At 42.7% G+C, this 24,924-nt stretch overlaps 3 protein-coding genes across 4 annotated transcripts; 1 reads left to right on the forward strand and 2 right to left on the reverse strand.

Annotated features, from left to right (window-relative positions):
- Positions 1-2,399: 2,399 nt before the first annotated feature.
- On the forward strand, positions 2,400-4,447 carry cfap119 (cilia and flagella associated protein 119; the record flags this gene model as incomplete). Its single annotated transcript, XM_080835952.1, has 9 exons — positions 2,400-2,423; positions 2,709-2,743; positions 2,834-2,899; positions 2,986-3,149; positions 3,260-3,330; positions 3,463-3,579; positions 3,703-3,775; positions 3,872-4,045; positions 4,287-4,447. 9 exons carry the CDS (start codon positions 2,400-2,402, stop codon positions 4,445-4,447), a joined length of 885 nt encoding a protein of 294 aa, XP_080692078.1.
- A 2,006-nt stretch (positions 4,448-6,453) lies between these two features.
- Positions 6,454-10,230, reverse strand: phkg2 (phosphorylase kinase, gamma 2 (testis); the record flags this gene model as incomplete). Its single annotated transcript, XM_080835239.1, has 9 exons — positions 6,454-6,699; positions 7,017-7,139; positions 8,182-8,335; positions 8,534-8,624; positions 8,897-9,060; positions 9,359-9,424; positions 9,568-9,622; positions 9,711-9,886; positions 10,136-10,230. 9 exons carry the CDS (start codon positions 10,228-10,230, stop codon positions 6,454-6,456), a joined length of 1,170 nt encoding a protein of 389 aa, XP_080691365.1.
- Positions 10,231-12,260: 2,030 nt separating this feature from the next.
- nfe2l1b (nfe2 like bZIP transcription factor 1b) lies at positions 12,261-19,684 on the reverse strand. 2 transcript variants are annotated; one of them, XM_080835234.1, is made up of 6 exons: positions 19,573-19,684; positions 17,608-18,500; positions 16,819-17,049; positions 16,470-16,559; positions 16,124-16,282; positions 12,261-16,013 (listed from the first exon to the last, which is right to left on the reverse strand). In XM_080835234.1, exons 2-6 carry the CDS (start codon positions 18,163-18,165, stop codon positions 14,607-14,609), a joined length of 2,445 nt encoding a protein of 814 aa, XP_080691360.1. In that variant the 5' UTR covers positions 18,166-18,500; positions 19,573-19,684; the 3' UTR covers positions 12,261-14,606. The 2 variants fall into 2 exon arrangements, with proteins under 2 accessions (XP_080691360.1, XP_080691361.1); XM_080835235.1 differs by lacking the exon at positions 16,470-16,559.
- Between the last annotated feature and the right edge of the window lie 5,240 nt (positions 19,685-24,924).

A 24,924-nucleotide genomic window follows, 5' to 3' on the forward strand; every position in this document is an offset into this window, starting at 1 on the left:
TGCAGTTTGACCAATGTTTTTGTGAAGGGCGGGTACATGACCAACCAATGGTGGCGTATGAGAAGGCGGGACCTCACGGGAAAGGTCAAAGCAATGCAAAAACGCAATATGACTGGGCACTGTAGAAGCAAAAGCCGAAAACCCTGCTGGCCACAACTCTAGGTCATAAAAAGAGAGTACGTCTTGAAAAAAGAAGACATGGGTCACCCTATGTTAGCTTATAGAGTACATGAATTAGCTCACATGTTTCCACAAAAACTAATGTTATGGTTACCAAAATGGTAACTACAGATTACCTTTGAGTTACTAGGGGGCGACAGTGGTACAGGAGGTAGAGAAGTTGTTTAGTAATCTGCTAGTTCGATTCCCTGTCCCTGTAAAATGTGTATACATCCTTGTAAGTCGCTTTGGATAAAAGCGTCTGCTAAATTACTAAATGTAAATATACTTGTAATCACAAAGGGGTAGTTAAGACTTACGGCCACTTTGGACATGGATGCTGTACGAAGTCTGCAGCATGCTGATGTCATTGTGAGCACTGATCTCCAAACAGTAGGTTCCCTCAGAGGAGAATGTGTGGTTCAGCGTGAACTTGTTCTCATACAGCTCCACCAGGCTACAGTCAGTCACATGGGTGGAAAGACAGTCAGGCAGGATCCACCAGCAAATCCATTTGGGAGAGCTAGCCACATGATGGGGGATAAAACAAAGGTTTAGTTACAGTAGGAATCAACCGTCTCTAAATATGTAGGCCAGAGGACCGTAGCACATTACAAAATATCCTTGTGCTTCAGCTTTTGATTATGAAGGCACTAAAATGTGCTAGAAGTTGTCAAAACAGGCATCCCTATTTGTTCAATTGATGCCCCAATAAAACAGGAAAAAATATATATTTTGCAAACCTTCCACCAACAAATAGAGTAAGACTGATGTTTTGGTCCACACCGTAACTTGCCGGACCTTTCAGTTTAATGCTTCTAATGGCATCTGTGTGAGGAGCCAATTCACATCCAAGTTAGAGAGCACTTTTTCCTGCTCACTAACACACAATCACAGTGGTAATTACACAATCCATCACAAAATTATGAGGAGGCCTATAGCCTACTGCACACTTACCCAGGACCTGTAGATCTTTAGTGAACCTTCCACTAAGTCTTGAGTGTTTACCACTTGCTCCGACTCTCAACCTCAAAGTGTAGTTTCCTGGCACTTTGTAATTGAAGTGAACAACTGGATCCCGTCCAGTGACAGACTCTCTATAATAAATGTGTGAAAACACACAGGCCTTCTTCAGAATGAACACTAGGATAAACATGGTATATTCACATTTAGGGAATGTCAGTGATGAAGATAAATCTTACCCATTGCCCAGATCCCAGTTGTATGTGATCCTGGCAGACTCAGGAGTGTGCCAGGGTGAGACATACTTAAAGAGTACATCAGTTGGGATGTCAGCAGCTAACACACCATCATGAGTCATCAGTGTTAAATTCCCTTCCATCTGACGAAATATGAGTTTCCCAGTAATATTTGACTCTGACAGGACAGATGAAATCAAACTGGTGATTAGACTTGCACGTTTAATAGGTGAAAAGAGTCATAAATGGGGGAGTCATACCTGATGCATGGATCAAGTTGTTAAGTTCATCTGCTGATAGAAGAATGGGAGAAAAAACAAGGTAGAAGACCACGAGGCAGCCCAAAAAACGTTCTGAGGGGGGGGAGAGGCACACAAACAACTTTAAAACAATAAGTTGATTACCATTATAAAACAGAATAGAACTAAAGCTAACAATTTAAAGAAAGGCCTTTTACTTACCGATACATAGGAACCTTTTGGGTTGCATCATAAAGTGCACTGAGGAGCTTCTAGGGAAAAGACTAGGTCCAGATCACTCACCACACAGGTGATTTCATGGTTAATTTTTCCATGGAGGGCTTGAAATTATTTCCACGTGAAAAATTTGAGTGTATGACGATTGGAGGCTATGGTAATATTGGCATGGAAATAGAGCCTTCTCAGAACGTCATACCAATCATTGAGAGGGAAAGTAGGCTAATATGCATATAGCCTTCACTATTATTTTCCTATTTATTCGTCTTAATGGTTCAATGACTTTTTTGTCCGACAAACTATGTCACACATTCTAAAGGAGGCTTCCAACTTCTGTAATAAACAAAGTAAGGACTTCAAACCGAAGTTGTGTAAGCAATGCAATGTGACAAAATGAGCGCGAGGTGGTGGTATTTCCCACCTTGAAATGGTCTGTAGCTATGACAACATACTGGAAACAAACTCATTTGTTGTCAGAATGGCGATGTTATGACCTCGTTGAAGATGTCAAAAACTTTTTACCGATAAACTTTACCAATAAGAAACATTCTCTGTGGATTCAGGAATGGATTTGAAGAAGGCAATAATGGTATTGTTGAAATGCAACTCTTTGTCTTTCAACCTGGATGATTAACCTAACGAGAGTTTACCTAGTCAACAGTATGACTTCTAAAGTTGGTCGATAACAGGTTACATCAAGTTACCGCTTTCGATTTAGCTGACCGTGGATTTAGAAGCGAGATCAATGACTTTAAAAAGCAAAGTCATTCGGGCGAGATTAACAAATTAATTACCATTTGGCAAATCTCTCACCTTATAACTTTAGTTAAATCACATAATAACATAACGCAATGGTTTTTTTTTTTTTTTACAGGAGCCTCCTCCTCTGAAGGCCACAATCTTAATTTGGTGGGTTACTTTTCTCCCTTCATAACCTAACCAATGAATTAAGGTTATGCCTGTATTCTGAATTAGTTGTGTGTCTTTCTGCCAATAAAGGGCAGGTGCAACTATCCAGGATATGGAAGATATCAACAACGCCACTTCCACTGAAGAACTGGAAAAGTTAAGACCCCTACATCAAAGTTTTCACTTTACACCATCACCCCTTGACAGTCATCCCTGTAAAGTCTTCCGTAATTGTCTCATAGGGTTCTGAGTTCAGTGTTTCGAATCGACTCAACTGATCCAAAGCAAAGAGTCCTGCTGGAGCTTTATATGAATGCAGTATTGTTCTGTAGAGGAAAGAAATTCAGCAAGGCACAGACATCTACTCTGCTGTCCATATTTGAAAGAGTGCATCAGGCCAATATTGGTAACTTGTCACTTTGTCTTTAGAAATATATTGTCTTTATTGACCCAAATAAATTATTGATCTTTTGCTTCTGTAAGGTAAGACACCCTAATACACTTATTTTTTTTCAGATACACCCCTCAATAATGCAGAACTGTGTTTCAACTACAGCAGTGAACTTTTGCTCTGTCATTCTGTGCGGGTGTGTAGGTTCTAATTTCATTAATGACTTTATGATTTACCAGATACCCTGTCTAAAAATACCTTATGAGAGTCTCCACTTCCCTGTTGTCTTCTGACACTCTGATTCAACTCTAAATCGTTTTGCCCGTAGAGACCTCCTTTTAGCATTGGTCTCTACAACCTGAATCAAATGACAGATATCTTGAAGTACTTCACAAACACCTATATGAGACACTTCGCATTGTATAAATACATCTTTACCCCTCAGGTACACTTACGTTGTCCTCCGTTGTGTGCTATATTATTTTCATTTTTGAAAATGTTTGATTTCAGACAAAGCATGACCTGTCATTTAGCCATTTGATAAGTTAAGTCAGGTTCTCTATTGCAGATGTTTTTAGACCTTACTCTGACTTACTCTGGAACAGTAGGGGACATAGAACCTGACGAACTAGGGTCTCCAGGTATGAGATATTTTTCATTCCTACATTCTCACAGAGAACTTATGGATTGTCCAGGTTACGAGTAGGATCTGGTTACTTTGTGTTCTTGCTTTTCAGCAGGAGAGAATAAGGATGAGGCAGAGAAGGGCTCAGAAGAAGAGAATAATGAAGGGAGGGAGAATGGCACAGATGATAACAACAAGGAGCAAAGAACAACGAACACAGACTGCAGGCAGCCTGTTAATAACGAGCAGAAGGACTTGATCACAGGACCTGTCCTGGAAAAAACAGGTGATTCATATGGTGTTTATATTGACCTCACTCAATGTTTGATGTCATTTCCCCATTTTTTGTTGTTTGGCACAGATCCACACGCTATTGAAATGTCATTAATTTTTTTATATGCTTGTTTTTTTTATGTCAGCGCTCAGCTAATGTGGTGTTTATGATGGGATGGCAACGGCTCAAAAGATAAAGAAGCATTAGCTCAGCTTGGTGTCTTGTGGTGATGAAGCTTGTTTTGTTCTGAAAGGTTCCGCTAAAAAGGGGCAGCTTCAGAGCCTGGTCAAACAGGAAGTGAAGCAGGAGATGCAGCGTCTGACTGGCCACATGGAGCAGTGTCTGAGGGAGAGCACTGAACAGCTCAACACCGTCCTCAGTTCCCTGCAGACAAACCTCCAACCCAAAAAGTGATTCATAACTGTTATCATTGGCCCAATAAAATCTATTTATACCTGTAACTGAATTTTACTTATGGATATACTTAAGTGTTTCCCAAACATATTTGTACCTGTTGATGTATAGCCTATAATGCAACATACTTTTAAAAGTGAATGTGGTCCTTTGCAAGTTATTGTATGTATTTGTTCCCTCCTCTAAAACCACCTGTTCAGATGTTGTGTGATGAATACAGTTTTTAATCAACCCAAAGCATCTTTCAAGGATTGTGGGACTGAGTGGTTTTTCAAATACAGCTTACAAGAGAACACAAAGACGACGTCTTCCTCAGTACCTGAGTCATGGTGAAACATTCACGGTTGTAAATATTTATTGTTCTAGGTCAACATTGTAAAATAATCAATAACTCACTCAACATAATTTTGCAGTTTTTTCCCAGAACAAAACGATTAAGCAGATCAGGTGATTATCAGGAATGCTAAATTACACATCAGGTGATTATCGGGAATGCTAAATTACACATATTTAAAAAATGCAATTCAGGTTGTAAGTGTAAGCATTTAATAAACTCATTCATCAATTCAATCTGCTTAAATATTTCACATTAACAGCGTAAAAACACCATTGACGTGATAAAATGCTACAAAGTGTACATTTTCACAGTGTATATCAAGTGGGAATAACATAAAAAAAAAAATGTATATTTGAACATATTTTAGTAATAGCAAAATAAAAATGACCAAGGGTACTGATAAAGACTTTTCCACTATGTTTCACTCCCTTTAAGCAATAGTCATGATGGTAAATATTCGGAGGGTTTATGGTTTACAACAGGTATAATGTTTGATTAGCACTGAATATTTCTATCTAAACACATTGCCTGTGGTTTGTAGCTCCCTTGTAAAATAAGTGCAAGATCATTTTAACTTGTCACAACTGTAGCATGCTTCCCATAAGATAAAGTAAAACATATACACACATTGACTGTTATTAGAATAATAATAACAATAACCGCATTGAAAACTACTCTCTGAGGTTGCTCTGAGGTTCGCTGTGCTTCAGTCTATTCTGCATTTAACAGCCTGGCCACTGGTTAAAACCTATGAGATCTGAGGTATCTCTATATTAGTGGGGCACTTCTGGTGTTAGGAAAATCAGCCCATCTCATCTGCTCTCAGATGATCCAGCAGTATACAGTAGCTGCCGAAGAATAGGACTAGTTGCAGCGTTAAAATGAACAAGTACACAGTCTACACATGTATGTTTTTTCTGCAGAACGGAACATCTATGTTTTTACAAACAGACTAAAGTCAAGGTTATCAAGGATTGTAAAGTAACATTATTTCAACATTATGGACCCAGTTCCTTGCAGTTTTTGACCAACTAGGAATGACAAAAAAGGTTCAGTCTTGGACCCCCTTTTATAGATGGAATAAACCTTGTTGTAGGCATTCTATTAAAGATCAAAATTAAAATGAAAATAAATAATATCTGACAGCAAAGGCAGATCATCAGAGAAGTTCCTCCCATTACAATTAAATTAATGGTATTTAAATGGTTATCAGTGACAAGCTGGGGTGTTTATGCGTAATTCAACACAGGATCATCATCTCTGCTTTCCCTACGGTCCTCAGTCCAAGCACAAATGACAGAGGTCGGCCGCCCTTAACTTATAAAGATATATTGCATTGGGTCTTTCAATGAGGCTTTTTGTTGGGCAAGATAACATTTCACAGTGGCTTGCCTCGCACATAAGATCCCCTGTCTGAAAACAATCTCTTCTTTTAGTTGGTAAGTAAAGTGCAATGAAACCTCGCCACAGCTCTACAGGCTGGCAGGGTGGCTATCCTGAATCAATGAGTCCAAACTACATGACAGACCACTTACGTTAACAAACAAAAACAACAGTGACCTGATCTGATCTGACCTGATGACATTAAAAACATTAAATGACATGACACAATCCAATTGGGGGTTGGGGGGGAGGGATGAGGATGACTGCAACCTTTAACCTTTGCCCTTCAAGTGTCAAAGTCCTCAAGCCCCAGCAGGATGATCTTGGCGGTGTTCTGGAAGAGCGCTGCACGGTTTTGCTGCTCGCCCTTCTTCACCCAGTGGCCGTAGATGCGGAAGGCGCAGCCGTCGATGAGCTTGCGCACGCCCCGCAGTGAGTACGGGTCCCTGGCCAGGAGGTCGCGCGTCACCGGCCTGCTGCGGAGGTAGCGGAAGTGGATGCGGATGCAGGCCAGAACAGTCAAGATCAGAACCTGATGGTGGGGACACAGTGTTTAATGCAAAACACACAACATGACTTGTGGTATCCATGTACTATCGGAAGACACTAACAAATGACACCATGCTGTGATCATTTAAAACAATGCATAAGAATAGATCATTTTTAAAGATAAAATCCTGTTTTGATCAAATCTAAAGCTAAAATCCCGTCGCAACTCTGAGCATGATTCCACTGCACATTACACATCATGTTCCATAGTACAGCGAATCCTTGTCTTTATTAATGTTATTAAGATGAATCTTATTATTCTTACACACACACATACAAACACACACAATGGGAACTCACCCTGAAGGTTTTCCTTGGACTAAAGCGCCGCACGTCCTTCTGGTACTGGCGAAAGAATGGATGAGCCAAAGCCTGCTCTGCTGACAGACGCTGTATGGGGTCCACCACCAGCAGCCTGGAGATCTTGGAGGAAAAAGAGCAACATACAAACAAGTCAGTACTCTGCCTCTGCATGTTTCGGTGAACACAACAGCAGGCTTGTTCTCTCAGTTGGACTGAAGAGACTGAAGATGGGAGAGACTAGACTAGAGGGTTAACCAGCCAGGATAACTTCACAGTAAAGCTGCAGTCATGCTCTCAGAAACATATACTTAAGCAATATAGCACGAGTGGGAGTAGGGTAGGTAAGGGATAATCCCACAGGTGGTGTTCGGCCGTAGCCACCGAGGCCGAAGGCCGAGTGGCGTAGGCATCAACACTCGTGGGATTATCCCTTACCTACCCCACTCCCACGAGTGCTTTATTGCTTTTATAAAACAATTCTACAGTCTACAAATTAACATTTCAACACGAAGTTATTGATTAAAAATGGTTTATTTCGCCATTGTTTCTCCGCAACAAAAAATTGTTCCATTGTCAACGTCTTGGTTTGGAATTTTAAAAACTTTGAATTAACGGTTATCATCAATGCGAATGTTTCATCGCGGAGTGATTTATTATTAGCTGTGAAAAGTCCCGTAACTGTAGGTATGTTGACGAATAATCTATAGCATGGAACGTCTCTCGTTCAATCAGAAACAGCTAAATTACGCGATAGAACCCAATTGTTTTATAAATGTATATGAATGACCACAACAGCAAGCAGCAGACAGGAACGTCTTTCACAGTATTAAGAGTCAAATATGAGTTTATAGTCTGAAAATATAAAAGGAAGGGGGGGGGGGGGACAAAATGGAATAAAACAAAACAAAAAATCTTGGCTACAGCTATACAAAAAGCCTGCAGTGGATTTCAATGTTGTTATTGCCTGATGAAGATTGGTTAGTTAGAGCATGCCACTATTTTGTGTAGCTGCAGCCAAGTTTGGTAAAAATAAAGAAATCACATTATATATTTTTGGTTCCTTCCTTGTTTCCTTTCTTGTCTATCTCACTCTTCTTGGAAACCGATATTCAGTGAAAACGCCTTGAGTGGAAAAAGAGTATGACTCATGAGAAGGCCTCACCAGGTCCTTGACGGTATCAGATCGATCGTCCCACTCAGGTGATGCGAACTGATAGCGCCCCTCCATGATCATTCGCAGCATCAGCATCTGCTTGCGGTGCCAGAAGGGCGGGGACCCCGCCAGAAGTGTGAACAGGATCACTCCACAAGCCCAACTGGGAAAAAACAACACAAGGAGATTTGAATCCCTAAGGAAGTAATCCTGTTCACAAAAAAAATTAAAATGATACCAATTCAAAAAAAATTAAAGATTAGAAACGAGTTTAAATCAACTACATATGCAATTCATGCTACAATATTAGTAAGGCATATTAAATATCAGAAATTAGTCCAAAACAACAACAGTAACTCACAGGTCAACCTCCTTCCCATATCCAGGGTGGGTCTCATCCATGGAACATTTCAGTATTTCGGGTGCAAGGTAACCAGGTGTCCCACAGAGCTCTGATTAGAAAAGTCAAATGTCACTGTAGCTGCTGTTATGAATCTATCCAACATTGGGGCACCTATGATGGCACTTGGTGGAAACCCTAAGCCAACCTTCACAGTATGACCGACCAGGGTAGTGATAAACAAACAAAATAAATCCAAAAATGTCTGTACATGAGACACTGAATAATACATAAGCACATGACAATATACATCCAAGACTAGATATAATGTACATATTTAATGCCAGCCGGTTGTCTAGGTCGGTTTTCCTCTACTCTACTCACCTCTCAACTGCTCTGAGGGCTGCAGCTGCACTGAGAAACCAAAGTCTGAGAGTTTGATGTGCCCGTGGTCGTCCAGGAGGATGTTCTCAGGTTTCAAGTCTCGGTGGATGATGTTGAGCGAATGGAGATACTGCACAGCCTCCAACAGAGCACGCATCATACACCTGAAGCAGGAAACAAATACAGCCAGGTGTCAATGCAAGCTGAATGTGCCTGCACACGTCTGTGATTCGAATGGGATTAAAGAAAGCTTCTAAAGGATTTTTTTTTTTAGATATTACTGGTGTTATGGTTATCCTCTTACTTGCAATCGTGCATAGAGTTAAATTATGATCGTTCTTGGTATTTCTATCTCAGTTCTGAACTCGTACCCCTAAATATAGTTACTTAGCAATAAGCATCCAACACTTGGTTATCCATTTGAAACTTTATTTATGCTGCACGGCCCAAAGGGTCTCTTACCTGGTTTCTTTCTCATTTAGGGTCACCTTTTCAGTCAGGTAATCAAACAGCTCTCCTCTTCTCATACTGTGAAATAGGTTAAAAAATCAAATCAATTCCACACTGAGAGTGGTTATGCACATGTTATTGCCCAAGACCTACAACGCATTTTATTGGAAATACTCAATAACATCCCAACTTTGAATAAATAAATAATACAACATACTCACAGGTCAAATACTAGAAATATGAAGGTCGCCGACTCATAGGAATCAATCAGTGTAACTATGGGACAGAATGTTTACCATTAACTTACAGATAAGGACAGTGCAAACATGATGACATAAGGGAGGGTTCCAACGGGAATGCTTACTGATGGAAGGGTGTCCTTTGATTATAGTGAGAACTTGGATCTCCTTCAGCGTGGAGTTTTTCACTTCCTCTAGCTGCAGTTCGGTCATCTTCTCAGCAGTTATCTCAATAATCTTCACAGCCAGCTCCTGTCCGGTCTGCTTGCAGAGACACCGGTGCACCACACTGCTTACACCCCTGAAGATATTGTGGTACTTTTGTAACGGCCTTTATATGTCATTTTATTGATGTTCTAAACCTATGCAATTGTATCAGTACTCAATCAATGACCCAGAGAAATAAGTACTTATTTCCTATACACTCACATTCACACTTAAAGTACATTAAGGTCACGACACATTTCTATATAGCAACGGGCCAAACAAGGTTAGGATAAATTGCTGGTAGTTTTAAGTGGTTAAATCCAAAGACCAAACTCATACTAACCTGCCAATCACTTCCTTGGGATCATACTTCTGGTAAAACTCCTTTGCTCCTGCCCAGTCAGGCAGTTCGTCTCCCAGCAGAATGTCACGGGTCATATTGATGGTCTAATTTTGAGAAGTTGTAATGTACGTTATATTACTCCACTTCGTCATATTTTAATCGACTGTTCTTCTCTGCATTGCATATTGGTACAATAAGCTGTCAAATCCACGCTGGCTAATATAGAGTAACTGCAGGAAGAGCTGTCATTTTGTAATCGCCCACCACGCGAGTGGTTATGTTGGAACACAAATCCAGAATGCATATTTTGACATCCGCGCAGAGATAGGAATAAGACATGTTGTTTGCAAATTTGTACTTACGCTAATGGGTTTGAGGTATTGTAGCTGTAGCTGCCAAATGTGAGGACCCTGCCTGATGTGAGTCCGCCAATAGGATGTCTAGAGTCCGCCGCTGCCTGATGTGAGTCCGCATGCGCAAACACAAACGGTTTACGGCAGAAGGCTCAGGAGCAAACTATCCAAGACGTGCATTCTCATACATGGTTTAATATCAACGTATCTGGCTTCTCTTAACGCATAATGTAGGTTTATTTAACGTAGTGTTTTATAATTTTGTCAACGGTTTACAGCATAAGGCTCAGTGTCAACATATGGGGCTATGTTGTATTACTGTTACTAGTAGGCTAATGAATGCACTGCTTAACTAATAATTCAATAAACATGAAGCTTAACATCATAAACCTTGGTGGATTTCAAACGTAAACAAATGCGCTTGTCATTCCACTTCATGCTGTAGCCTACACCACCAGCATTACCTGGCTCGTTGTACTACAATAGTGTCGCAAAGTTTGCGCATGCGGCCTCACATCAGGCAGGTCCTCACATTTGGCAGCTACAGTAGCTTCAGTGTTCTAGCGGCCTTGCACAAACAGCTAACGTAAACTAGCCAGAATAGCTAGTCCCGGTCGCCGAAATCCATACTTGCAAGTTAGCTTAACAAATTGTGTGGACCTAAATTACCGCCTCACATACCGCTGTGCCGACGTAGTATTCAGAATTGTGAAGACAGGCATGTCAGCCTCTGTAATCTAAGAACGGCAATGAAAACTGGCTAGGTCTGGAGTAAAACGGTAGTTTCTCCAGTCACTTTAGTAAACACGGTGAACGCACTTGTTCCTCTTTTTGTTCCACCTAGCCAGCTTCATGCCAGTTCAATGCATTGCTGCCCTCAAGAGGATGGGATTGGATGACACACCGAAACGCTGCTCAAAGTAGAAGACCTGCTGAAGGCCCATTATACATCAGTACAATACTTACTTGTCGATGAAACCTTGTTATGGCAAGAAATAACGTTTAGTGACAGGAATTAGGAACTATGTTATCCATCCACCAGTTAAGGGCAGAAGATAACGGGAAAAAAAGGAAGTTGTCATGTCTCCATAGTGTGGCACGCACCTCCATGCTACCTGTATCATTTTGGAAATTTTATTCTATTCTGCTGCCTAAGGCTGGACCTCTTCAAGTTCACAGGTATACAGAAATATTCACATCAAACATGCAGTTCATGAACAAGACTGCATTTCCAGTGAAACTATCATTAGGCTTTTTTTCCATAGTGAGTGTTGTGAAAGGTGTGAAAATAAAACATCCCATTGTTACACATTAAGAGCAAACCATTTAATTCATGGTTGAAAATAAAAACATTTTATTAATCAATAAAAGAACAATCCCAGATTGCCAGCGAAGTCATCAAAAGAAAACCAAATAAAAGTAAACTGTACAACTAAATCCAAAGCAAAGGTAAAAGGGCTTTCTGATACACACTCACTCACACACACACACACACACACACACACACACAGGCTCTTATACGGCAAACATGTAGGGAAAACATAAAAATATTTACAGTACAACATGACAAACATAAGTTCTCAGGGCACACAAACAACATAAAAAACAGGGCTTTGGAGTATGTAGCTATGCAAGTACAAGTGGCGCCTAATTCTCCCCCATTTTCTTTTTCCAAAACAAGGCCTCACGTCATCAAACCCACTTCTACACATCCTTAAGGTTTCACGTCTCTCCCTCCCACCCCTCAGTCCCCCCAAAAGCTCCAATTTATCTACACAGCTATTTTGAGTCAACCTTATCTTTTTTTTTTTCTTCCTTCAATTTTGAGATTTAAAAGAAAAAAGAATGTTTTAACATTAATCTTGCATATTTATTTTCAAATGGCATCAGACACACAATAAGGTATTCTGCATGGCTCCTTTGTGGGTAGTGAGAGTGCAAGGGCTACAGAGACTAATAAGGTAAAAGTGAGAACCAACAGTTATAGCAGATTAGACATTCATATCAGTGCTATTGTATACATCTTAGCTCCTCAGAACCCAATCTAGGGCGTGAATAATGAAAAGAATTCTTCCAGCCTTGGGGGAGAAATCAAATTGCAGCAATAACAAGCATCACCCGAACGGTTAGGGGTACATGCGAACCTTCTTCAAGCTTGCGTATTTGACCCCCCCACCATCAAGCACAGAAACCAAAGATTGTAGTGTTTTGGTGAGAGATAAGAAGGCTCCCTAAATACAAGTGTGCTTGTAAAACAAAGGCAATAGGAGACACCAGAGTTCATTTCACACGCTCGCTTGATACCGATTGAAACTGAAAAGCCTGAAGTGACAGAAAATTGACAACTGCATGTAAACTAAAATCTGTCGAGAGCTACGTATTCGAATGAAGAAAGAGTCAAACTTTCACCATTCTATGTCCATCCTCAGTACTTCAATCTGCAGATTAACTCGACCTTCTGTAACCAGATGTGACTGCTCCAAAGACAGCTAAAATTGTCCCAGTGTGTATGTACGAGTATGTGAGTGTATATGTGTGTGTTTGTGTCCATGCTGCCTTTGGGCAACGTGACGATGGAGTGCGGCATCCACATCTAGACTCCACACCGTGGATGAGTGCTGAAAACGAAAAACATTACTGTTGAAGACGCAGCGGATTCCAAATCAGCCAGAACAGAGCTAATGCTAAGCCTGTACAGTGAGTCCTTGGGGACCATCCCAAGTAGAGGGCTGTGTCTGTGTGTTGCGCTGAAGGACTCCTTATCGCGCTGATGACCTTCTATGTGAACAGCAACCTCAGCTGACGTGTGAGGGAGAGATGGATGAGATGTACCTCAACGGAGCTGTTCTTTCTGGGAATGCCCATTCGATGCCAAACCAGCCTGCCGGACTTGCTCGTTCAGGAAAAGTCCATGAGCGGATGCAATGTGACCATGGAAGCTTGCCCGGAAAACTTGTTCTTGGTGGCAGAAGGCTCCCCAGGAGATAAGCATCTTGGAGCCAAGCGATATGAAGTTGGCTCCGTAGTGCTGGGGTGTAGAGTACACAAGCTGATTAATCTTGTTTGTATCAGTCCGTCTTTGACATCAACCTTCAAAAAGAAAATACTGGGCTCTACAAGGCCCTTCTCCCAACAAACTGTCCTTTTGCCATCCTTGCCCTTGTGGTTCCTCGGTCTCAGTTCCTGGTAAAATGCTGCTGAATCTCGACAAGGGAGAGGTACACACACACACACACACCCTGTTAAGATATTGTCCAGTGGGGAAAATAAACAGTTTGAAGTGCACACTCATCTGAAGGAGGTGCATTGAGTGTCCAGTGAGACAGTGGAAGGTACACCACAAGCCACAACCTTGGGGTAGAACTGGCAAGACAGGTATAATATGAGTGTCCCCCCCTCCCCACCTCACCTCTTCAATTTCCAACTTCTAAGTCTGCCACCCATCACAATTACCCTACATGAGAGGCTGTCATCCTCAACAAAATCACCTCAACTGGAACCGTTCATCAACCAGAGGGAGCCACAGGGCAGAACCCCCCTCTATACCTTGGCAGAAGGTTCTAACAATGCTGTCTAACAACGTTCCTTCCTGCACACAACAGAGGTTGTTTTTTTGGTGTTGTTGTTGTTGGCTAAAAGTTCTTCTGGAATAGACTTACATGAGGTCAATCTCTTCCCTTCTCCATACAACAAAGATGACCTTCCATGTTTATCTCTGGTGTGTCCTGATGAGCCAAAAGACTTAGCCTACACAGGGTTATTTACCAAGAAGATTCAGCTAGTACTCAGTCACCATGCTTTTCTTTGCCATTTCTTTTTTTCCCCATCAAAAAGCAAAAGAAGAATAAAAAAAAACATGAGAACCAGTACTCAACGCACTTCTGCCTCAACGTTGTTTTTCAGAAGAAAAACAAAACAAGTAAAGGAAAACTAATGCAGGAAGAGTAACGAACATCACTAATTTTTTTCCCTCCTCTCTCCAGGATCTTCTCAAAGAACAACAAAAAAGAAAGACACTTTTCTTTTGCCTTGTTAAAAATCTTGATTTTTTTTTTGTGTAATTTTTTTTTTTACGTTTTCGCAAAAAAAGGAAAAAAAGGCAGCGACTTTCCATCTCTTCACTTCTTCTTGTCCTTCTGTTTCTTGTCGGGCTTGCGGCTCTGCTCAGCGGCCAGGCTGCGCGGCATGACTAGCACACTGCCATCGGGCCCATACTGCAGGGCGTACTCGCTGGCTGAGTACGGACGCCCGTGTTCGTCCCTCAGCTGGGAGAACACCTCCTGGTACAGGCTTTGTACCTTCTGCTTCATCTGGCGGATAGAGCGCAGGAACTCCATCTTCTCCTTGAGCAGCCGGGTCTTGTCGCGGCGCAGGTCATGCACACCGTGTTCCAAGTTCAGGATGGTATCCAGCTTGCGCTTGCGGCAGTTCTGGGCAGCCATCTTGTTCTTGCCGCGCCGGCGGATGTCACGGATCAGCGCCAGCTGGGGCTCGCTCAGGTGGTGTTTGGCCAGCAGCTCGTTGAACTCCTCCACAGGCAGGTTTATGATCTTCTCATTGGAGAAGGGGATCTTCATGGAGCGGGCACGGCGTTCATCGCGACTCGCGTGCTTGTCGAGGAACTCGCGAGGTGGCTGGAGCTTGGACTGGTGGGGGAGCGACTTGTCGCGGCCCGTTTTCTTGCCACAGGAGCCGGGCAGCTGGGAGTGGTCAGGGTAGGAGGACGCCAGTGGGAGGTTGTAGGTGTGGTTGTGGTTGACGTTGTCCAGCTCAGGGAGGCTGCCAAACTGAGATGGATCCTGGTAGCTCATCCGGCATAGCTTGCTGTACTCAGGTTGGTAGCCTCCAACAGCGCCCTCCTCCATCTCAGGGCTTGCCGCCTCGGAGTCGGTGCTGTAGCCCACCGCTCCCTCCTCCGAGAAGGTGGCAGAAGTGGATGAGGAGGCGGCGGAAGAGCAAGAGGTTTCAGAGTTGCTCGGCGAGGCCGGGCTGTGGCTGGAGTCCAGGGAGAGGCCAGAGTCGGAGTCCAGTTCGTCCTCCAGCTGGGATGCCTGGGCTTGGCTAAAGCCTTCCTCCATGGCCAGGTCCAGCAGGCTGATCTCATCCAGCATGGACTCCTCAAGGAGACTGCTAAAGGGGTCAGGCAGTGTGTGGGTGGACGTGAGATTGGTGGTGCTGTTGAGGGGAGGTGGGGCGAAGAGTCCCGTCAGATTGGTGGCCCCATACGTGGAGTTTATGTTGGAGGAATTGCTGGAGGACAGCCGGTGCAGTGCGGGCCGGAGGGTCCCGTTGGGATCCAAGTCTGGGTTGAAGAGCGTTGGGAAATCCTGGCTGCAACTGGGAAGGGATGCCTGGTGTAGGCTGACGTCCTGGTTGATGAGGGTGGAGCGCGAGAGGCCAAACTCACCCGCGGTGCCCGACTCAGGTGTGCCTCCACTGCTACTGCTGCTGCCGGTGCCGCCGCCGCTGTCTGTAGCATGGCTACTATCTAAGGACCCCTCAGCCGTGCTGTTCACCTCCATGTCCTTGACAAAGAGAGAGAGAAAAAAATGATTAGGTTCGGGAACGCCGATCTAATGCCGCCATGTGGAGTTCTTTAAGCAACAAACTCAGTAGGTATGAATAAGGTGCTGACCTGCAGCTCCATTATGGCCATGATGTCCTGCCACTGCTGCTCAAGGTCCAGCTGTGATTCAGGCTGGGGCCGAACTGGGAGCAAGGCCAGGCCCTGAGAGGTAGACGGAGCCTCTTCACTAGTGTCCCTCAGCTCTGAGGTGACAACTGGATTTTGGAGCTAAAGGAGAAAAATAAATGCATGAAGTTTAATGCATGAAGCCATTTGGAAAACTTCTCTCACCACTTTAGATTAGCTGAATTTAAGCGTTTCTGTGGTGGCGTTTTGTTATCTCACAGAGGGACAGTATATATATGTACATTTTTTTTTTACATTTCCTAATGCCCTGCTGGTCTACGAGGTTTACCTCCGACTCTTCTCCGAACGGGAAGGTGGCCTCCAGAAGTCTGAGGCACTCCTGGAGGGACAGAGAGGTCTGAGTGCCCAGGCTGGGGAGCTAAGAGAGCAGATAACCCAGATGGTCAGCGCCTCAGCAAGATTAAATACACACTAGATTAGTGTATCTCGCCACTCTGCCTTTCAGTAGAGTTTAAGACAACTGCATTATCCTCATAAGGAATGGGCTGCGGCAGAGTGCTTTGTAGAACTAGAAGCAGTGCACCATACTATGAAATGTTATCCACTGCAATCAGATGGGCAGATTGTCTACTCTTAAATGCCACTGCTAAGGGGGAAGATGGCACTCAGTGGCTCACCTGCTCAGGTATGCTCTCGCCAGTCTCCCCGTCCACGGGAGCCAGCGGCTGGTCCTCCTCCAGGTTGACACCGTTCCTCCAGCTCTCCGGGTGCTCTTCGCCACCGCCCTTTTCGTCCTCGTTGCGCTTCTCTGCCTCGCTCTCCTTTTGTCGGCTGCTGTAGTTGAACACCTCCCGCCCTGCACCAAGGTCAATGTCCTGCCTCCACAGGATGTCGATCAGGTCAATGTCCTGTGAATGTATGCATCAATGAATTACCCCCACCCATACCTGAATCCGTTCCTGGGTTCATCTAACAGATTGCTTAGTAGGTCGTCATAACAAAGGACAGTCTGTCCTTGACTGAAAGAAACATAAGACATGCATGCATTGCTCATGTGATCAGTGACACAAACACAGCTTGCCAAAAATTCTGTCCTTTCTACATCATGCCATGATCAGCCTACCAGATTATGTTCCATGGAATTAGGAAGCACACCGAGACATGAGGGGAAAGATTTCTCTCTCCATCTTAACATCCCACCAAGTGACAAGATAATAAATGACATGCCGTACAAGAAAGGCATTTTAAGTGGCCATGCTCCCTGAAATCTGACCCTATGACCTTGGCACTGCTTACTCCTAACGCATGCACACACACACACACACACACACACACACACACACACACACACACACACACACACACACACACACACACACACACACACACACACACACACACACACAAATAAAACAGTCAATCAGTGAAATATACAACTGCACAGGGTGTGGTGCGCTGTGCTGTACCTCCTTGGTAAGGTCATCGTTGTTGTTGACCCGCTCGCCTGGCTGCTCCTGGCTATCCTCCGGGGCCACCGCTCCCAGGCTGTTCTCTCCGCCTTGGCTGTAGGTAGACTCAGACGTTGCACTGCCCCCTCTCATGGTGGAGGCCTCGGGGCTGTTCACATCCTCCAGGCCCCCACCATTGTCCAGGGTGATGCTGGGGCTCGACTGGCCTGCAGCCGACACCACCGTCTCCGGATCACGGTGCACCAGCCAGGCACTGACCTCGGTGCTGGGCACCTGCAGGTGATCCAGGGAGCGCACCTGGTTCAGCAGCCGGCGCGTGGCGAAGAAGTGGTCCAGATCCACACTTTTGGGATGGATGCCATAGCCGTCCAGTGTGTTGCGGAGGTTGTGGAACTGCGTCTGGGTGTAAGCCGAGGTGGGGCCCAGGATGATCTCGCGCAGTGGGGGCAGCTGATTGTTCAGGTAGGAGTCCACGTCCACCCGAACCCCAATGAGACTCAGTAGGATGGTGAACTGAATCAGGCCCTCTGTGAAGTACTTTTTCAGGTAAAGCATTTCTTAGCAAAGCACCAAAAAAATGAAAGTAAAAATAAAACGAACAAAAAAAAACAAGAGTCACACCCACAGGCCTGCTATGGTTGCTCTTTCACTTCACAGTCAAAATGAAAAATCAAAGATAGCATTCAAACATGAGCGACGAAAGAAAGCAAACAAATCAAAGGATTTCCCTTAGGCTATTTGAACTTCTTTTAGAGAGCCAATGAGACAGTATTGTATATTCTTGACAGTATTTCTTTGTTATTTTCAGGGCACTCTTTCAAACAATATCAAAAGAGTGGTCATATTCCAAAACTTGTTGGTAGTCCTCTGTCCAATGACCTCTTCCAAGCCTGCACAATGAAACACAAAGAAAATATTGACTGAACTGATCAGAAACTCAAGACACAAGACAACCTAACAATTGTGATTACTTATGGTGAATTGAGAAGATGAAAAAAACAATAGCAATCAAACATTAGCAATACCTCCTTAATATCTAAACTCCATCTATTAGCCACATATACCCATTTCATTACTGCATAAAGCCTGGATTCGCTAGCTGACAGCTGCATATACCGGTTTATGATGTTGTAAAAGGGATTATAGAGCACTTTCATCTTGATTTGTAGAACTAACTGGTCTGATCACCGAATCTCTTATCCTGTCTCGGAAAGCAAATGGTCATTAAAAACTGAGGCTGACATAGCATGCTTAACCAGTCCTACGATTTCTCCCACCCATCTCTGCTGAGTCCCATCCCGTCCAAAATCTGCCCGTGGTCTACGGTGGGTAATCTTCTAGCATTTTTCAAAATAAACACTTTCCTGCAGAAAATGCTTTCATTTCTAAATTGAATATGTTACTGACACATTTTTCTGACCTATAACCACTATTTTATCTCACCATTCTAGCACCACAAAGCACGAACACTTGCCAAACAACCAGGAAGTATTGATCCCGCACACTTCCGCTATCGGCACCCAACATCCTCAATAGCAACAAGTGGTGTAACCATGACTGACAGGCTAAGCAGCCATCCACAATACAGAGATAGAATTAATCGACCGGCTTGTTATAGATTCCATCCAATAGGAAAATACGAGGGGCGGAACGGTGCGCGTGAAACATTGCCTTTGCACAGACAATAAACGAAGTTTAAATAGCAAATGCAGCTAAATGATTCTTCGTTGTTTACGTTTCAAACACGATTTTACTCCTAGTGAAAAAGGATGTGAGCTGAAACAACATAAATCCACAGATATTTACCACAGAATCAGCGGCCACGCTAGCTATCTACCTAGCAGACTAACCGGCCGGTTGTGCTAGCTATCGATAGCATGCTTGCTGCTGCTTTAAAGTCTCTTTTCACACTATCGTATGAAGAATTACCACTAAATGAATAACCTTTGTGTATCTTATCACCTGCAAAACAAATTCTGAAATCCAACAGATGTTTCTTTTGTTGTCGACGTTATCCTCAACGTTATTTGTCGTATTTTCGCTTTGAATGGCCCAACATGACTTGCAAAATTTCCAACCAACTAGCTAGCTAGCTACAATCGCTAGTTTAATACGGAGGAGCCCGTTGTGCAGTACGCATGCGTAGAACTTTCTAGGGCGCGAGTTGGGTGAGGTCATTGAGTGGGGGGAAATCCCTATTGCAAACTCAACCTATGCACCACTAAGAAGTAACAAATTGTCAACATTAATATGACCCACAACAAACTCAATCTTCTATGGAACAAATAACCAGGTGTGCTGTTGTGTGAGAACTGCTTCCATGATCTCTGATAATTTCACGTAGAATCAAAGTCATATCTAGTCATTTAAAAACATGTTCGACTTAAAAGGAAGGCCATACAGAAGAGATTGTTTTAAAATAATATAGGCCTAGGTCTGAACATGTTCAGCCTAAAGATCTGTTGTCAGTATAATAGCTAAATAATTTCATAAAGATTTCTGAGCAACACAAATGTCATACCACAGGCCCATGCTTTTCTCCAATGATGATAACGGAGTGTCTTATAGGCTTCTCCCAAATGCGCAAGGTAATGTCCCAACAGTGGGATATCCTTCAAATTATGTAATTTCAAGTTCCAGAAAGCAAAATATACAGATTACCTTCAAATATAAAATGTATGTCACATAATAATACGCTTGCGGTCTGTAGGCTATGCCTCAGATCACATTGACCTGTTGACATGTTGACTCAAGGAACTTGGTACATTTGGTGTCATAGCTTTTACTTCAAAAAATTGAATCTCTCTCTGTTTGTTTTGTTTTCTTTTATTATTCTTTTCTTTTATGTATTATTTCTAACACTGGCATTAAAAAGCCTTTGCTCTGTGCTCTATGTAGAGTGCTGTGAAGTACAAGGCCGCCACCACCACCACTAGATGGCAGAAGGGCATCATATTATCTGAAAGTAATGGCTTATAAAAATCTAATGGAGTGTCACATATCTATGTACCCTACATAAATGTCATAATCAGTGTTGGTAGATGGTTTTAAGTGTTGTGATTGGCCATTGCATCTCTATGCTACTTTGGAGGTGTCGTTTGCTCTGTAGTAATTTTGCATCATCAAAATAAAGCTGACAAGTAGGCCCATATGGAGAGTCTCAATGCTTCAGTGGCAGGCCTCTGAAGGATACATGTGGTGTTTTTGCCATCCTACAAGATAATTACATCACGATTATACGAGACCTACTAAGACACACACATACACACACACACACACACACACACACACACACACACACACACACATATATACATATACATACAGGGTGCGATTTGCCGGGGGGGATGGTGGGGATTTACCCCCCCTCTGGTTTTTACATCCCCACCTCAGCTGGATGAATTTCATACATGGGGGGGATAACCCTCAATTATTAAAAAAACAATGAAAAAACAGACAGGTTCTGACAGCGTTTTCATACACTTGCTTACATAGCTGGCAATAACTAATTGTTCATCTTACCCGAACTGTCGGCATCCTCAGAATTCGCGAACGTCCCCATGCACATAAACACATGTATACATTGTAACAATAACATTACAAACACGGAAATGAGCAAAGCCAGCTAATTAGGCTACTGTACAATGAATATGAAAATATTTGTTCACTGAATTAGCGAGTTCTGTCCAAAACAGTTGCGTTTCAGTTTCAAAGTTTAAGTTTCGGTTTCAGTATTTCAACGTGAATGAGAGGGAGCACAATAACTGAGCGCATAGCAGCGATTATCATATCATAGACATATATGATGCATGTATATGAAGAGAATTAGGCCTATGTATTGCTTGTTTTTTTTTTCAGGATAAAAAAAAAAACATCCCCCCCCTCTGGTTTTTGGACAAATCGCACCCTGTATACATATACATATACATATACATATACATATACACAAACAACAACAAAAAACTGTGGTCAGTTTGAGAAACCCTTTACATACAGTATGTATATCAAGCTTATCTTATTATAACAAGGAAACTATGAGTTCTCAAAAAGAAGGGATAGTGAAGGGGAACAAGAGAATCTAATATGCGTAACTGCGACTTAAACAATAAAAACAAATACGAGATTCTCCTATCTGAGCTTCTGTGAGCCTTCATTATCGGAGAATAGCTCCCTCTTCTCAGAAAAAGAAAAAATACCAGGAAATCACCCCTCACATGGTAATTGATTATCAGCTCTGGGACACATGCATGAAGAACATGGATTACATCATGACATAAAAGTTACAGCTAATCACTTTGAATCCATTCAGTGTGATCAAGTAGGCTTATGCGAAAAGTTTCAGCTTTCATTTATCAATATATCTTACAGGACGCCTCACATCCTTGTGACTGGTTTTAGAGGAAAAGTTATGATTTCCATTGGTGTTTGGCTAAACATTAGCCTACTTGTAGTTGAAAGCACCCACGAACTTGGAAGTGATGGAGTCATCCATCACTCAAGCTACTGCATCTCCTGGGTGAATGATAATGCTATAATATTATTTAAAATGTCTATACTGCCTGCAAAAAGGTCAAAATGACTTTCCCCTGTGCAAACGTGCCATCCCAACTGCATTAATTCACAACAGTACGCATTTTGCCTTGGTAGGGTATACCAGTCAAGATAAAAGGATATGATATGGAGGAAACAATAAAAAAGAAAATAATGCAATCCAAATTTCACTGTACATAGTTCATGGACCAGCTGCCAATTTTGCAACACTGCATTTTGGATTTAAAATATGTGTGGATGAGTTTGTAATAAACGTGAAGTCATGAACAGCTAGAGGTATCACATTGCTAAATTACATCTTGTTTATAAATCAAACATGTTGGTGGTTCGTCTTAGCAGTAGGCTAAATGATAAATGCAAAATAATCTTAAATACACTTTCTGTTAAGACAAAAGTATAAATATGTAGTCATGTCAAATAATAAATCACGTTTAGGTTTGGGTGGAATTTTATATCCTTAAAATTCAACCCGAGGCAACACGCTCGCTCATCCCGTTGATTGCCTTCCTCCCAATGCATGTTACAGCTTTAAATCTGATCGACACAGACTTGTGCCACGTTACGCTACGGTGCATTTTGTTCAAAATCCGTCCGCTTTAATTTCTCGGTATGGGGACTAAAGAACTGTCTTCCCTTAGAGCGCTGAAGTACTTTTAGAGGATCAACGACCAATATACTTAGATATCTTCTGCTGATCACACTTTCCCTATATCATAAAAACCCGGTGGATTTGATGAAGAAGCATAGCTAATTCTGCAGAAACGCCGTTTCCATCCGCGCAAATAGAATAATGGGAGAGAAATGAGAAGGAAAACAAAAGCGAAGCGAATTCTTGATTACGAAAATGAAGAAGACGAGGAAGAGGACCAAAAACTGGATGCCATATGTGTAAGATAATTCAAATTACCAAGTCTTAACTGTCTGTCGTAGAAATATTTCTGTCATTCGTGTCTTAATATAGAAAGTATGTTTGGTCACTAAACAGTAGGCTAATTGGTATTACACCAACTAACTGTCCAAACAGCACGGTCTCCAGAAACGAAGAAGACAAATGTATCCTGCCAAAGAGAAAGCAGAGGAAAATTCATCATCCACTGCGTGGCACAATAAGTTCAACATTGGGGTATGGGCTTTTTCTTAACAATGCAATATTTGTAACGTAATTGTTGATGTGGACCCCTGTGTAGCAGCAATTACTCCGAGATGATCACATAGCCTCCATTAGTGGTTGGTGAGCCCACCATAGCCTACTGTAAGGGGGACTCAGACAGGGACTCCAAGCGACACAATGTGCGCTTGCATTTTGGCGGATTGAGAAAGGGCAGCCATGCCTCACCAGATATGGAGAACAATGGGGCAAAGTGATATACTTTTATAGCGCTTAATTCAAATGCGATTAATGTTGCCTCCGTTTTGCATTGAGTACGTTGAGTACACAAGGGATGATTGCCATGTCACTGGAATTGCCTGCCATTTAAAAGTTTCTTTCAAATTAGTTTTAAAGTAATCTTTTTCTTTTATAACGAGTAAATAACACTTGCATAATAACTGTCAATTACAACGCCTGTAAATAGCAAAATACATTAGAAATGTCTTATATTTTTAACAAAACCTTTTGACCCTTACGCTTATATGTTTTCATGGTGCAATGAAACTTCTTTAAAGTGGTGTAACCATTACCATAATGAAATAATTAGTTGTTTACTGTCAATTTAGGCCTCTGACTTTGAAGGGCCCCCATCTAGTCACTTTGCGGACAGCAGTTCCTCTCCAGAGGTAAGTGGCACTTCCTGCTGCACCTGCTGTGCAGGTGTGTCTGAAGCAATCTGCTGAATTAGGCTGTGAGTATTTTATCATGTACTCATGGATGTGCACTTCTGACATTCCAGGAAGCTGATTACTTACAGTCCTACTCAAAGATGGAGCTCATTGCCATGGTGCTGTGCATGCAGAGGGAGATGGAGAACTTGAAGGATCAAATTCGGTGCCTTACAGGTAGACCAGTTATTTCAAAGTTACATGTTCACCATTTCAGACTTGCCTAGTTGGCTCATATGTCTTTTACCCACCCTAATTTACAAACAGCTTTCATGAATTTGAACATTTAACATTTTTTCCCCCCTTTCTCTAATAAACTGAACAGCTTGTGGGAAGCTTGCCAGACATCTTGAGGCCCTGATTGAGAAGACTCAGATGTGGGCAAATAGGGACAGCAAGACCTCTGTCCCAGAAGTCCCCAGCATGGCTAGTGTCCCAGTACAGATAGATACCACTGTCCCAGCCCTGCTGACTGCCCCAGCTGTCCTGAATGGACAATGGCCGAAGCAGGAGAGCCCTCCCCAGAAACCACAGGATGCCTCACATAGGAACCGACTCTTCACAGAGGTATCATTACTCATTGCACAGTTCGTTTCCCAGTGATCAACAGTTCAATGTAGATGAAACAGCTCCTCATAGAGGCGTCTGTTCAGTGATTCAGTGCTCTGTCCCTTGAAGTTACAACAGTATATTTTATTAATTAACATATTAGCAGATTATCCTTTCTTAAATACATACAAATAACACTGGTTGGCGCTCTTAGTTTATCACCCCCGAGTTGTTGGAGAGGTGCAACACTGGCACCACGGCACAGAAGCTGACCAACGATCTGCTGCGGGGGCTTTACGAGAGGGACTGCCTGGCCTCTCACTCCATCTCTGGGGTGGTGTACAACAAGAGAGGCCAGCCCAAGCCTGCGCTGCCCACTGAGGAGGTGCAGGCCAT

The sequence above is a fragment of the Sprattus sprattus genome (genome assembly GCF_963457725.1).
Source record: "Sprattus sprattus genome assembly, chromosome: 3".
NCBI classification, from domain to species: domain Eukaryota; kingdom Metazoa; phylum Chordata; class Actinopteri; order Clupeiformes; family Clupeidae; genus Sprattus; species Sprattus sprattus.